The 12,937-nt window shown below is 41.8% G+C and overlaps 1 protein-coding gene across 11 annotated transcripts in view; it reads right to left on the bottom strand.

Annotated features, from left to right (window-relative positions):
* Positions 1-12,937, bottom strand: part of RERE (arginine-glutamic acid dipeptide repeats) — a 288,010-nt gene that overhangs the window by 24,423 nt on the left and 250,650 nt on the right. For all 11 annotated transcript variants that reach the window (XM_075839693.1, XM_075839692.1, XM_075839695.1 and 8 more), the window contains 2 exons: positions 10,218-10,316; positions 8,965-9,045 (listed from right to left, as the gene is read on the bottom strand). In XM_075839693.1, the coding sequence (XP_075695808.1) occupies positions 8,965-9,045; positions 10,218-10,316 (180 nt within the window). The remainder of the gene's footprint in view (positions 1-8,964; positions 9,046-10,217; positions 10,317-12,937) is intronic.

Genomic DNA, 12,937 nt, shown 5'->3' with positions numbered 1-12,937 from the left:
CATTTTTCCATTTTCAATCTCCCTTTCTGCCTGATAAGACAATCATTGGTGACAGGATCCCAAAATTTCCAGCAGCTTATATGGTGCAGTTTTGACAATACATGGCTCTGGTGTTCACAACTGCTTCAACTCAAGAACACAGCCCAACAGTTCAGTCCAGCCCTTTATAATGCATATCAGTCATCAGACTATGCTGCCCTATGTAAGGACATCATAGTATGGAGAGTTCCGATCACCAAAACGGCACTTGAGTGTAGCACATACACTAGATACACAGCAGTCCGTCAATCACTGAGGGTGGCGGAGGAGCGCTCCCCTCGTGAATACAGCTGTAACTACAAGGCCAGTGTATTCTTTAAATCTCTCTTATTAGCCAAATGCCCCAATACTAGGCTGCTCTTATATAGGGCAGCATATTCTGATGACAGATCTGCTTTAAAATTACATCAACCTAAAACCTGTGGTACCAATAAAGACTTTATAAATATGGCTGAAAAACCAATCTACGCTGAGCATCTTTACTGCCACAACCACAGCATGAAAATTAACAGTTTTATATCATCTCCACTTAACTGTTGCACAAGAAGCCTTGATGGGAATTAACGGAATAAAAACGCCTTAGGCTATGTTCACATCAGCATTCAGAGGTTCTTTGTGGGAATTTCTAGATTTCTATTGGCACTGTATTACAATACTACAGTGTGCATGAGCCCTTACTCCAAGTATTGTCCTAAAAGTCTTAATATAAGCCATGATCTTTAGACTTCTGTGTGATGCTCAAGCCGTGTATTTAACAATCATGACCTAATCTACCGGAAGCACAATCTGAATGTTCGTACCTTTGCATGTGTTCTCCTATTCCTTTGATTAGGAGTTGTATGAGGAGTTGAATGAAACTTCACCTTTGGAACCACTTTTAATATCATGTTAGAAGTGAATTTAGTTTGGAATTACCTAAAGTGCTTGTACAGGATTAGAAAAACATGTCTGCTTTCACTCAAATTAAAGAGGCTCTGTCACCAGATTTTGCAACCCCTATCTGCTATTGCAGCAGATAGGCGCTGCAATGTAGATTACAGTAACGTTTTTATTTTTAAAAAACAAGCATTTTTGGCCAAGTTATGACAATTTTTGTAGTTATGCAAATGAGGCTTGCAAAAGTCCAAGTGGGCGTGTTTAAAAGTAAAAGTCCAAGTGGGCGTGTATTATGTGCGTACATCGGGGCGTTTTTAATACTTTTACTAGCTGGGCGCTCTGACGAGAAGTATCATCCACTTCTCTTCAGAACGCCCAGCTTCTGCCAGATCACGCTGTGACGTCACTCACAGGTCCTGCATCGTGTCAGACGAGCGAGGACACATCGGCACCAGAGGCTTCAGTTGATTCTGCAGCAGCATCGGCGTTAGCAGGTAAGTCGATGTAGCTACTTACATGCAAACGCTGATGCTGCTGCAGAATCAACTGTAGCCTCTGGTGCCGATGTGTCCTCGCTCGTCTGACACGATGCAGGACCTGTGAGTGACGTCACAGCGTGATCTCTCGAGAACACGGCTGTGTCTGCACTGCCAGAAGCTGGGCGTTCTGAAGAGAAGTGGATGATACTTCTCATCAGAGCGCCCAGCTAGTAAAAGTAGTAAAAACGCCCCGATGTACGCACATAATACACGCCCACTTGGACTTTTACTTTTAAACACACCCACTTGGACTTTTGCAAGCCTCATTTGCATAACTACAAAAATGGTCATAACTTGGCCAAAAATGCTCGTTTTTTAAAAATAAAAACGTTACTGTAATCTACATTGCAGCGCCTATCTGCTGCAATAGCAGATAGGGGCTGCAAAATCTGGTGACAGAGCCTCTTTAAGACTATTCGACTCAAAGTACATTTTTTAGATCCACATCCTAGAGACATCGGAGTTACCAGAGCGGTCAACACATTGGTGGATCTGAAAACACTGGGTCTGTACAATAAGAGTACATTTCTTCCACCTAAAAACATCCCGGTCATAGAAACCTTTGTCCAATTAGTTGAGAGGAATATAGGAGTGTTTAAAGAGATCATCTCTAGAGGAACATACAGATACCCATCCAATACCAACAACTTAGACAGACAAACATTAGATTCCTTGATAGAAGACAAAACTGTCATCATAAAACAAGCAGGCAAGGGGGGTGCATTGGTAATCATGGACAGGTCAGACTATGTTAGGGAAATCTATCACCAACTCCAAGACATCTGTGAGAGATTGACACAAGACAAACGGCCCGTCGGAACAGAACAGCTACCGATTTTGCGGCTGTGTGAACATCAAAATTCCTACAAATCATCAGATCACTCAACATTCTACCAGAGCAATCGAGCAAACTCGGGATGTAACCTGCTTATATACCTAGATTAAACACGAGAAGGGTCTTCTAGCAGTTAGTAAACTATTTTCAACAACAGAAATCGCATTAGATCTAATTATATTCTATATGGATTTACTTAAACTCGTGTGGACATCAAATTTTTTCATGTTCCAGGATGACTTCTACTTCCAGAAACAGGGTACGGCGATGGGGTCCAATGTAGCCCCCCCCCATATGCAAATTGCTATATGGCCGATTTCTAAGAGACATATGTTAAAGGGAAGGTGTCATGAAAAATTTTTTTTTTATGTTATTGCTTTTAGTATGTCATTAAAATAAATTTTATTTATGTTGTACTTTTTTCTTTCTTTTACTTCTCTATGGGGGCTGCCATTTTTTTTTTCATCTCTGTATGTGTCGATTAACGACACATACAGAGATGGAATACGGCACATACATCCCCATAGCGAATGCGAACGGGAGCCGTTCCATTCACGTTAGAGTACGCCGCTCCCTTACAGTCCAAAAGGAAGGTCTTCGGCAGAGCGACATCCGGCGCCATTTTCATGTGGACCGGAAGCCGCGGCCGGACAGTAAAAGGACTACTTCCGGTCGCGGCTTCCGTCCATATGTTCAGAAGCAAGGACTAGGAGCGGCAGTGGCAGGTAAGTTATGTTTGTGTGTGTGTGTGTGTATGTTCGTGTTATACTGTGTGATTACCAGGATAAAGGAGGGGGGATTGTTTGAGGACACTAGAGCGAGTGTGTCTTCTCCAATTTTGCAGCATAAAGCAATGAGGTTGCTTTACCACATGCCAATGCTGCAATTTTGGGAATTGCTCCCTCTAGTGACCAGCACATGGAAATGTTATAAATTAGAATCTAATTTATAATATTTCCTGACTTTAGAAAATTAGAACAATGTGTAATGATTTATATACTAACAGTTTAACAAAAAAAAAATATATATATATATATATTTTTCTAGCGATACATTCCCTTTAACACACACACTCTTTTCATCAGCCATTCCATAGTTTGGATCAGCTACATAGACAACATATTTTGCATATAGGGTGGCACATTGGACTCCCTCAACATATGCCTTGAATATCTAAACGCCATCTATCCAGAACTCCAGTTTACACTCTATCAGGACCCACAATCGATCAGTTTCTTAGATACTAAAATTCAGAAATCATCATCAGGAGTTGGTCCTATCCTCAGACCTTTTTAGGAAAGAGACTGACCGGAACACTCTACTGCATTTCAGTAGTTGCCATCCCCTGACTACTAAGGGGTCACTCTCCCGTTCTCAATTTGAGTGTCAAAAGGATTGTGACACAAAACATTAGACTTGAAGAGATGGCAGAGAAATTCTTAGAATCAATTCTAGAGAGCAACCTACAACCCAGACCAGACAGGCAAGAGGATACAATTTGTCCATACATACCATCCGGTAGCCAACAAGGTATCAGTAGGAGACACTGGAATATCCTCTCCAAAGCCTATCCCAATATAGAGGAGTTCCATGTACCGATCCTGCCATGCAATCGTAGACCCAGGAACCTCAGGGACAAATTACTGAAGGCAGGCGAGGGATCTAAGATGAGGGTTCTCAAACATCTCTTTATAGGAACCCCAAAAAAAAAGGAACATTCCCATGCCTACATTGTGCACAGTGCTCAAATATCCTCAAAGGGGATTAGATACACCACCCCACACAGGGAAAGCCTTCCCTGTAAGGGACTTTTTTTTACATGTGACTCTAAATACGTTGTCTACCTCATAAAATGTCCTTGTGTTCTTGGGTACGTAGGAGAAACTACCCAAACTGTGGGTGAAGGGATTGGCAAGCAGAAATCAACCATACGCTGTCAAAATTCGTGGTTACCTATCCCCTACGATTTCCACCAAGTGAAACACAATATTTCCCAACTTAAATTCCAGGTCCTTCAACACGTACCCAAGTTAAGAAGTGGAGGGAATAGACTCCAAATACTGAAAGAGAGAGAAGCAATTGGATTAATAGATTACAATGTCTTACACCACGTGGTCTCAATCAGGACTATGATATAAGATATTAATCTCTTTATTTCTCTCTAGGCTCGCTAACCCACCTCTGGTCCCTATTGCCGCCTCTCAATGTTATCATGGGTATCCTTTTTTACGATCTCGTGTTTATAAACCCATTTTCTCAATTGTCCACACATTTTTTTCTTTGATTTATTGCTCATATAGCGACACTATCTCCTTACGTGCATCATCCACCTTTTAGTACCCAGAATCACTTGGATTTAATCCTTGGTCCGATTCCAGCATGCGCCAACATGTCTACTTCCTAGTACATATCATCACGGAGGCGAACTCTTGTGCGCATGCGCGAACCACCGGCAGGTGTTTGGCCGATCATAGAGTCCCCACACACAGTATGATGCTTGTGCGACAGTGCACATGTGACACTTACACCATTAGGGACGGTGATAGCGACTTATGGCGCCAATCTAGCGCCCTATTTAAAGAGTGTATTTACACTTCCCCAGGATACACATACCAATGGTACGGTACCAGTTCCCCTATTTCATAGTGCTATTTCACATAGGATGTTTTTTCTATTGACCAGCGGCAATAGGCGAGTACAAACAAAGCTCCATCTGCAGAGGACTCTGGATATTGATCAAGCATTTGTCTTTGATTTTCTGCTCTTAGCTTTTATGCTACCTCTAGACTGTGATATGTGCCACAATTTGCTGCTTTAGTTTATGCGGTCACTGTTTTGAGGTCACCAACCTTGTGAGGGAGACTACGCAGCTTACACAAATCTATCCCTATTGTAATTATTATTTATTTTTTCAACACTGTGTTGAAGCAGCCACTGTTCGTCTAAAATGTATTCAATAATGTATTTTGACCATTGTATCACTCTTATCCTGACCGTCATCCGGGCCAGAGATTGTTTATTTACAGGACCGCACTAGGCCCCTTTTTTTTTTTCGTTTTCCTAGTTTATTGTTATGGTTGCTATAAACATCTATATGTAATTAACTTAATTTTTTTCATGATGGCTTCATGTGTGACAAGTATTTTCGGTTTACTTTAATGTATATATATCGTTCCATTTTTTTGCATATTGACCTGAGGAGTGCTTGAGTTTATGTTCTATGCTTTCATTCAAAAGCAGTGCCACACCTGTCCACATTTACTTTATTTCTTTCCTGGACCATGATGTACAGCTGACCCCTCATGCCAACGCCGGGTTCAGAGCCCCCTCTGTCATGCCATTGGGCCTTCCATGGCACGATCGCGAGGTGCCTATCTGTTGTCATGGAAGTTAGGGGCCTACTGAGGGCCCCCAGGTCTGCCATGTTAGTCCTCCTATTAAACCCTGCCAGAGATGAGGGAGCCAGAAGAAACATGGGATCACGCGAAACGGCTGTTGCCTTGTGTTCACCATCCATATCCGCTGCTATGCCTGGGTGTCTGTAAATAAAAAACACTGAAATTCACTCGTATGATGCATTTCCTTTCAATACTGTTGGATTATTACGGATTTCTTGTGCGCTGAGCACCACGCGTGTTTGCCAAAAGATACCACTTTACCCGCAATAAAAGCATCCTTAGAGCTATACCCACTCACCCTCTTTGCCTGTTATAATGCTTTTTCTCCCGCACTGTGAACGCTGTAAAAAAGACAAACCCTTTAACAATTGACTGTTTTTTTGGTCACTTTTCCTGCCCGCAAAAATTTTTAATAAAAAGTGATCAAAAAGTTGTACGTGCCACAAAACATTATAAAAACTGCAGCTCACCCTGCAAAAAAAAACAAACCCTTACTTTACTTCATCGATGGAAAAACAAGTTATTGGTCTCAGAATATGGCGACACTAATTTTTGGGTTTTATTTAGTAAAAGTACTAAAAACACAAAAAAAAAACTCTTGTATCGCCGTAATCCTACTGACCCGCAGTTAACATGTCAATTTTACTGCACACTGAACGAATTTAAAAAAAAAAAAAAAAAAAAATGGAGGAATTTTTTTTTTTCCCCCATTCCATCACACAAAATATTTTCTAAAAGTTTTTCATTATATTATATAGTACATTAAATGGTGCCATTAAAAAATACAACTACTCCTACCAAAAACAAGCCCTCATACAGCTACATTGACAGAAAAAACATTTATAACTCTTGGAAGACAGGGAAATTTTTTTTATAAAATAAATGATCTTGTCCTTAAGGGGTTAATGGTGTTATGACTAACACTAAACACAACCCATGGGGCAGGTATGGCGCTGTTCCTGGAAGAAAGCAGCCACTTTATTCTAATCATATACAACCCCTTTAATGTAGCTGCAGAAAATTCCAATATCAGGGCTGTGTTCACATTTGCGATGGAGGCTCCGCTAGAAGCCTCAGTCGCATATCCGTTCCAAAATGCCAGAAGGAATAGCACAGGTGTGTTTCTTTCGGTAAAACGACAGACGCCATGACTGAAACCCCGTTGGTGTCCATCATGCAACAGAACCGGCACTGCCGTTTTTTTCATTGTGCGCTTCTATGACGTAGCAGCCCCACCTGGAATTATTATTATTTTTTTATTTCCTTAATCTTGAATCCCAGCCATTGATTGAATACGTGACACTGTACACATAGTTGATGTCTGCCTTAATTTATATATTAAATATACACTACATGTATGTTCACTAGTAAAAGTCTTCCATTCACTGAGATCCAGGGTCTAACATGGGCTCTACCACATTAAAAAAAAAACACATCTGCTTCCAGGTTTCTTTTTTTTTCTTTAATTGCAGTTGTACGTGCCATGACGACTAGAGCGGGTCCACGTACAACATCCAGCTCATACACAGGGTTGTATGGAGTGATATTACACCTGCATTTTAGCTTATGTCACGCAGCGACTGCATGCACCGCTATCCATTTCCTCTTCAGGGAAATTGCTCTTTGGCATTTCCATCAATGCCCTCGTCCCCTTGACATTTAGAAAACGTCTACAACAATTGTCTTGTTGTATGCGGCTTCCCTGCTACAAGAAAAGAAGGAGAAAAAGAGCAGTCTGCTGATTGTAGACATCTGTATGGTGCACCCTGCTGTGTCTCCAGCATGCTCTTATCACATCCGTGCCCTAATATATGTAGCAGAGGATAGAAAGGAGCACATTTTCACAACACAGGCACAAACTTTTCTGCTCAATCCTCAGTAGGGATACCGTGCATGCAATTCTTCTCAGAGAACTGAAAAATGTTATTGTCGACTGGAACAAGGGCCAAAGCGTTCATGGACGAAGAATAACAAGAACACTTTATTCTGCACTCGGAATAAAGTAAAAACACTGAGCTCTATGACGCACGTCCATGGTAGAGGCATTACAGTGAGACAGACATTTTCGCAAAGTATTTTGACGACACCTTAAATGAACACACAGGATGTGGAGGTGCGAGATAGCCTTCCCCACCAGGAAACTCAAAGGGGCTGTCCCGCAAAAAAATATCACTGATCAAACTGTCCGACCAATGGGTTCCGCAGCGATCGCGAGAACGAGGGTCCCATGTTTGAATAAAGCAGTGACAAGTATGCGCAATATTGCTCCATTCACTCTCTATGGTACTGATGAGATAGCCGACCACTGTACTCCGTTATTTCCATCAATCCCAAAGAGAATGAATGTAGTGGCAGAGCACACGCGTGTCCACCGCTCCATTCAAACAAGGAACTCGGGACCCTTGTTCTTGTGATCGGTTGGAGGTCCCAGCGGTCGGACCCGAATCGATCATACATTAATCATCTATCCTGTGCATAGGGGATAAATGATTTTCGTGCGACAACCCCACTGTGACTCATTATGTTCTACACACATCTACCTGTATGACTTCCATTAAGACTAGCAGCAAGTAAACAGCTTGACAGCCACTACAGAGTCACCCAGCCTGTGCCCCCCCCCCCATCCAAACACCTCAGGAGGAGAAAAGCAAAAATACCCTACTTGGAATTTACTTGTGAAGACTTTGTGCTAATTAGGAGTTATTAGTAATGTAGAGGAGTCAAAGCCATGGAAACCGGTGACTACTTACTGATGTTTCCAAAAAGAGTTGGATAATCTGATTATCACTAATTTGCCTCTGCTACATCTCAAATAAACCCTCTCTGCTTCTAGCGATGCAAGCAAGTCATAAGAATAGACAGGTCGGCAGCAGTGTAGCAGGAGCAGACGTGAAAAGGGGCTAAAAAACAAATGAACACTGGACTATAACTAATGCAGTCACACCCAAAATGTACTCAATAACCATAAGGTCTCATGGAAACACTGATCTGTACATTATCAGAGTTAAAGGGGTTCCTTCTACTTCGTTATTTACAGCCCCCCTCCCAATCCAGCCTCTTTGTAGCAGGATTGTGGATATAGACACTTATGAGCATAACAGGATTTCCTCCATGATACATTCAGTACCTGCTCCGCTGCTAACCCGCAAGTCCCAAATCAGGACAGGGAGTGTATTGGAAAGTTGCGTCCCATCTTGATTGTTGCCTATTGGATAGCATAAGAATGTAGGACCCGTTTGAAGAAAAATAAAGTTCACAAAAACAAACAATAACTCACTGTCTCCTTGTTGGGCAGCAATTCTTTTCTAATTCTGAAGAAGTTCTTGCCATATTGTCGTAATCCTTTGATAAACCGTTTCTGTATTAAAAACAGAGAGAAAGAATTAGGAACCAAACATATAGAACATGTCAATTTAGCTGAGTTTTCTGCAGGCATTTGGAGTGGTCAGATCCTCCTTAGAAAAAGGCTACAAACAGGGACTTGTTTTTGTCATACGTTTGTAGTCTGTGGCTTAGGAACCACGGATAGAATTTTAAATGGACTGCAGCAAAGCCTGGCAAAAATTCTCCTTTAATACGTAACCAGTAGAGCTCTACCCTGAAGACAAATATCTAATAAAACAACAGCTTTAGGGAATATAACATTACAAGCTGCTATACAATTGTCTGTGCTAACGCATTTAAAGGGATTTTCTGATAATGGACTGTTGTCATTCCAACACATCACAAGTTATCATAGGAGTCCGTAACTCTCATTGATTTCTATTTCCCATTGAGTCAAGCGCCATTGGTCTCTCATAAATGGGGGTTCCAGCTATAGAACCGCCGTAAAATTAGGACATGTAATAAAAGTTAATTGACAGTCACTAATTGATATTACTTTAAAGAAACATCCTAGTTAGTTCATTAGGGGGTCCAAGAAACAGGAAAACATACAGGGTCTGCAAAAAGCGCCACGTGTGTCTGGCATTGCAGTTCAGTGCCATGGGGATGAGCTACCATACCACACACCGCTCACGGACAAGAGTGCCGCTGTTTTGGTAATGATTCTCCACGGGACTTAAAGAATCAGAGACAATGTTAGAAAGACTTTTACCATTTCTAGGACCCACAAAGGAATGGTTAAGATGTAAATCCCATGTACTGAAATGATTTCCAAAACCGACCCAGGCAACGTGATCTGAATCTATTTTTGAGGGTAAGGCATAAACCTGCCATCGCCTCGACTCCTTCCAAGACTTCTAAGGACCTTATCAGGTTTTATAAGCTGCGGCACATTATCTGGCTTTTAACGTGTGATCTGCCTATATTCTGCTGAGAGGTCAGTGCAGAGATTTATTCTGCCAGGTGTATCCAAGTGTCCTTATAAACAGAAAGCAGCTGCTTCTGGCCGTTCTTTTCAGGGGTCCGTTACGAATAACGTGTCTTCTGTGCATACTTCACATTATTTTTAAAGTAATCTAAACAGGGAAGCAACATGGCAGGACACCGTATACCAGAGAAAGGAGGTGAATTACAGCAGGATCTTACCACTTCTTCTTCCGTCCAGCACTTCTCTATGAGTTTAGGTACCGGCTTCTTCACCAAACGTTGTAACGCCTTCCCAGCATCGTAGTTGCTTTCATGTAGCTAGAAAAAGAAAAAATTCGGAATTACACAGGCCCTGAATACATCGTTTTTTTTCAGTCAAATGTTCCTCAGTCAAGAATATTTGGAGGCGACTGGTGAAAGCAGGTCGCTACACTAATAATAGCATTTGATAAATGCAGCAGCAAGCATGGGGCCTTTCAGGGCAATCCCCAAGTGTTGTCTGTAACAGGCGAAAAACCACCTACACAGACGACTAGAGTATTCCACATGCCGCATAATAATATGGTGTCCAGCCACCAAATCCAAGCCATCCCTTCAATCACAGTAGATCTACTCCAGAGACTTTCTTGCCGTGTACATTGTGGGTCATATGCATCAGAACCAGACATGTACAGTGGTTATAGTAGCACGCTGGATAGAGGAAGCACTATGTAGATGTTAAGCCTTGCAGACCAGAAGCTATGAACCACTACTTTTGCTTTAAATACCCAGACAGAATACAATTTCTATCCCTTTAGTACAGCAGCTCACGGACCGTCTTTTTCTCGAAACACCCCTTTACCCCCCCCTGTACTACAGCCAAGCTCCAGCGGCCAAAAAAAAAAAAAAAGCAGAACATGCCTCCTCTATCCCCGGAGTCGAATGACAGCGAAGGGAAAGTAAACAGCAATCCCTAGCCCTGTTTATTTCTTTTTTTTAAGTCTGCAAATGCATAAACAGCACGCAGAGTTATATTCTCCATTATGTTGCAACTTAATTTATCAGTGGGTTTCAAAATCCCTTCCCTCGGTACAAGTTTGGTTCTCTGGGTTTGGACCTCTGGATCTAAATGCAAATGAGCAACCAATTAGTTTGATCTTGTAAGCTGTTGCTCCTTTGCTCCAATATAGTTTAGAGGCCTAAGATTAGAGGTAGAACGCAAGTGAAAGAGCACATTATAAAGTAGCGCATGCCCAATGCAGAGTACAAATTGTATTCGATACAAGAAAAAGGAAAAACATCTAAAACACACAATAACCGATTGCCTGTAATGTAACGCAAGGCATGCTACAGCAGAAAAGACGTCTCCAATAGGATGTAACAATAAGCCTTAGTCCCTACACAATTTAAGGATTATATATGTTGATTTACCATGGACTCAATTGTAGGTCCTACTAGGGATGCACGATGCATTGAAACTTCGATACTGTTTCGATACTCTGCATCCCCAAACGGTTCGATACCGTTATTTCATGTATTTTGATACTGAGCAGTGCGACCGCACCGCTCAGTATTGTAACACATGAATGTATGAGAGCGGGGCTGCGGCTGTGTAATATAGTCACTGCCCCGCTCCTGAGTCCTGACAAGTGCGCGCTGTAAGGATGATGCGATGCGGCCAGCGCTGCACTAATGAGCGGCGGCACTGAAAACAGAACATGGCGTGCGCACTGCAAAACACCCGAATGTTCTGTCCTCAGTGCCTGAACCACCGCTCATTAGTGCTGCACCGGCCGCTTCTCCTCATGCTGACCGCGCACACACTTAAATGTCAGGAGCGGTGCAATGACTGTATTACACAACCGCAGCCCCGCTCTATAACGGCGGAGATCAGAGAAAGCTCATCTCCACCGTTATTCCCCTGAATGCTGCGATCAAAGCGGACTGCAGCATTCAGGAGAAAATGAGAACGGGGGATGCCCCTTGGATCGCATCAAAGGAATTCCTGTGACGCGATTGAGGGACATACCATATATGGGCAGACAGCCCAGGGTCCATTGAAGGACCCCAGGGCTGTCTTACCATATTTCCTGTTAGGGAATACTTAGGTATGTCCTAACAACTGTCTGTGTACTATCCGTACACAGGCTAATGTACAGTAATATAGATATATGCCTGTGTACTATCAGTATATAGATATATGCCAGTACATTAAAGTTTAAAAATAAAGTAAAAACAAAGTAATATTAAATAAAAAACAATACACACATTTTTTACAATAAAAATGAAAATAAGTCTCAATACATAAAATATTCACATATTCGGTATTGGCGCGGGCCGTAATAACCTGCGCAACAATTTTTTTGTGTCATTTATGATGTGTACGCTGTAAACAAAATAAAATAAAAACTGCTTTCTATCACTTATTGTGGGGCACGAGGTACCTCACACATTAACCCATTATGACTGAGAAACATGACGGGGTTAATTACTATTAATGTGAGGCACATTCAAAATTCATCACACCTTGTGCCTCACATCAGAAAACGGAAGAGCTTTTTTTTTTTATTACTGTTGGTAAAGTATCGTTTTGGTATCGAAATCGCAATACTACACGAAGTATCGGCATCGAAGCCAAAAATTCTGGTATCGTGACATCACTAGGTCCTACTAGTGTCTGGACTAGAACCTACATTCCTGTCCATGATAACAAGTCAACATATATAATCCTTAAATTGTGTAGAGACCAAGTTTCTATAGAAACCCATATGTATTGAGTAAGGCTGGATTCAGGTACATTCGTGTAGAAAATGCCGTCTGCAGCTGGTGTGATCTCACCATTTCCTTTTTTTAGTGACACAGCTGGAAGGTTTCTTGGTTTCATAATGAACTCCATTCCCTGTCTCTCAGATCTCAACACGATGCTGCATTCTAATTTATATCTTCAATTACAGTGTATA

Source organism: Rhinoderma darwinii, chromosome 10 (assembly GCF_050947455.1).
Source record: "Rhinoderma darwinii isolate aRhiDar2 chromosome 10, aRhiDar2.hap1, whole genome shotgun sequence".
NCBI classification, from domain to species: Eukaryota; Metazoa; Chordata; class Amphibia; order Anura; family Rhinodermatidae; genus Rhinoderma; species Rhinoderma darwinii.
Note: the sequence above shows the minus strand (reverse complement) of the source record. Positions and strands in the feature narration are given on the sequence as shown.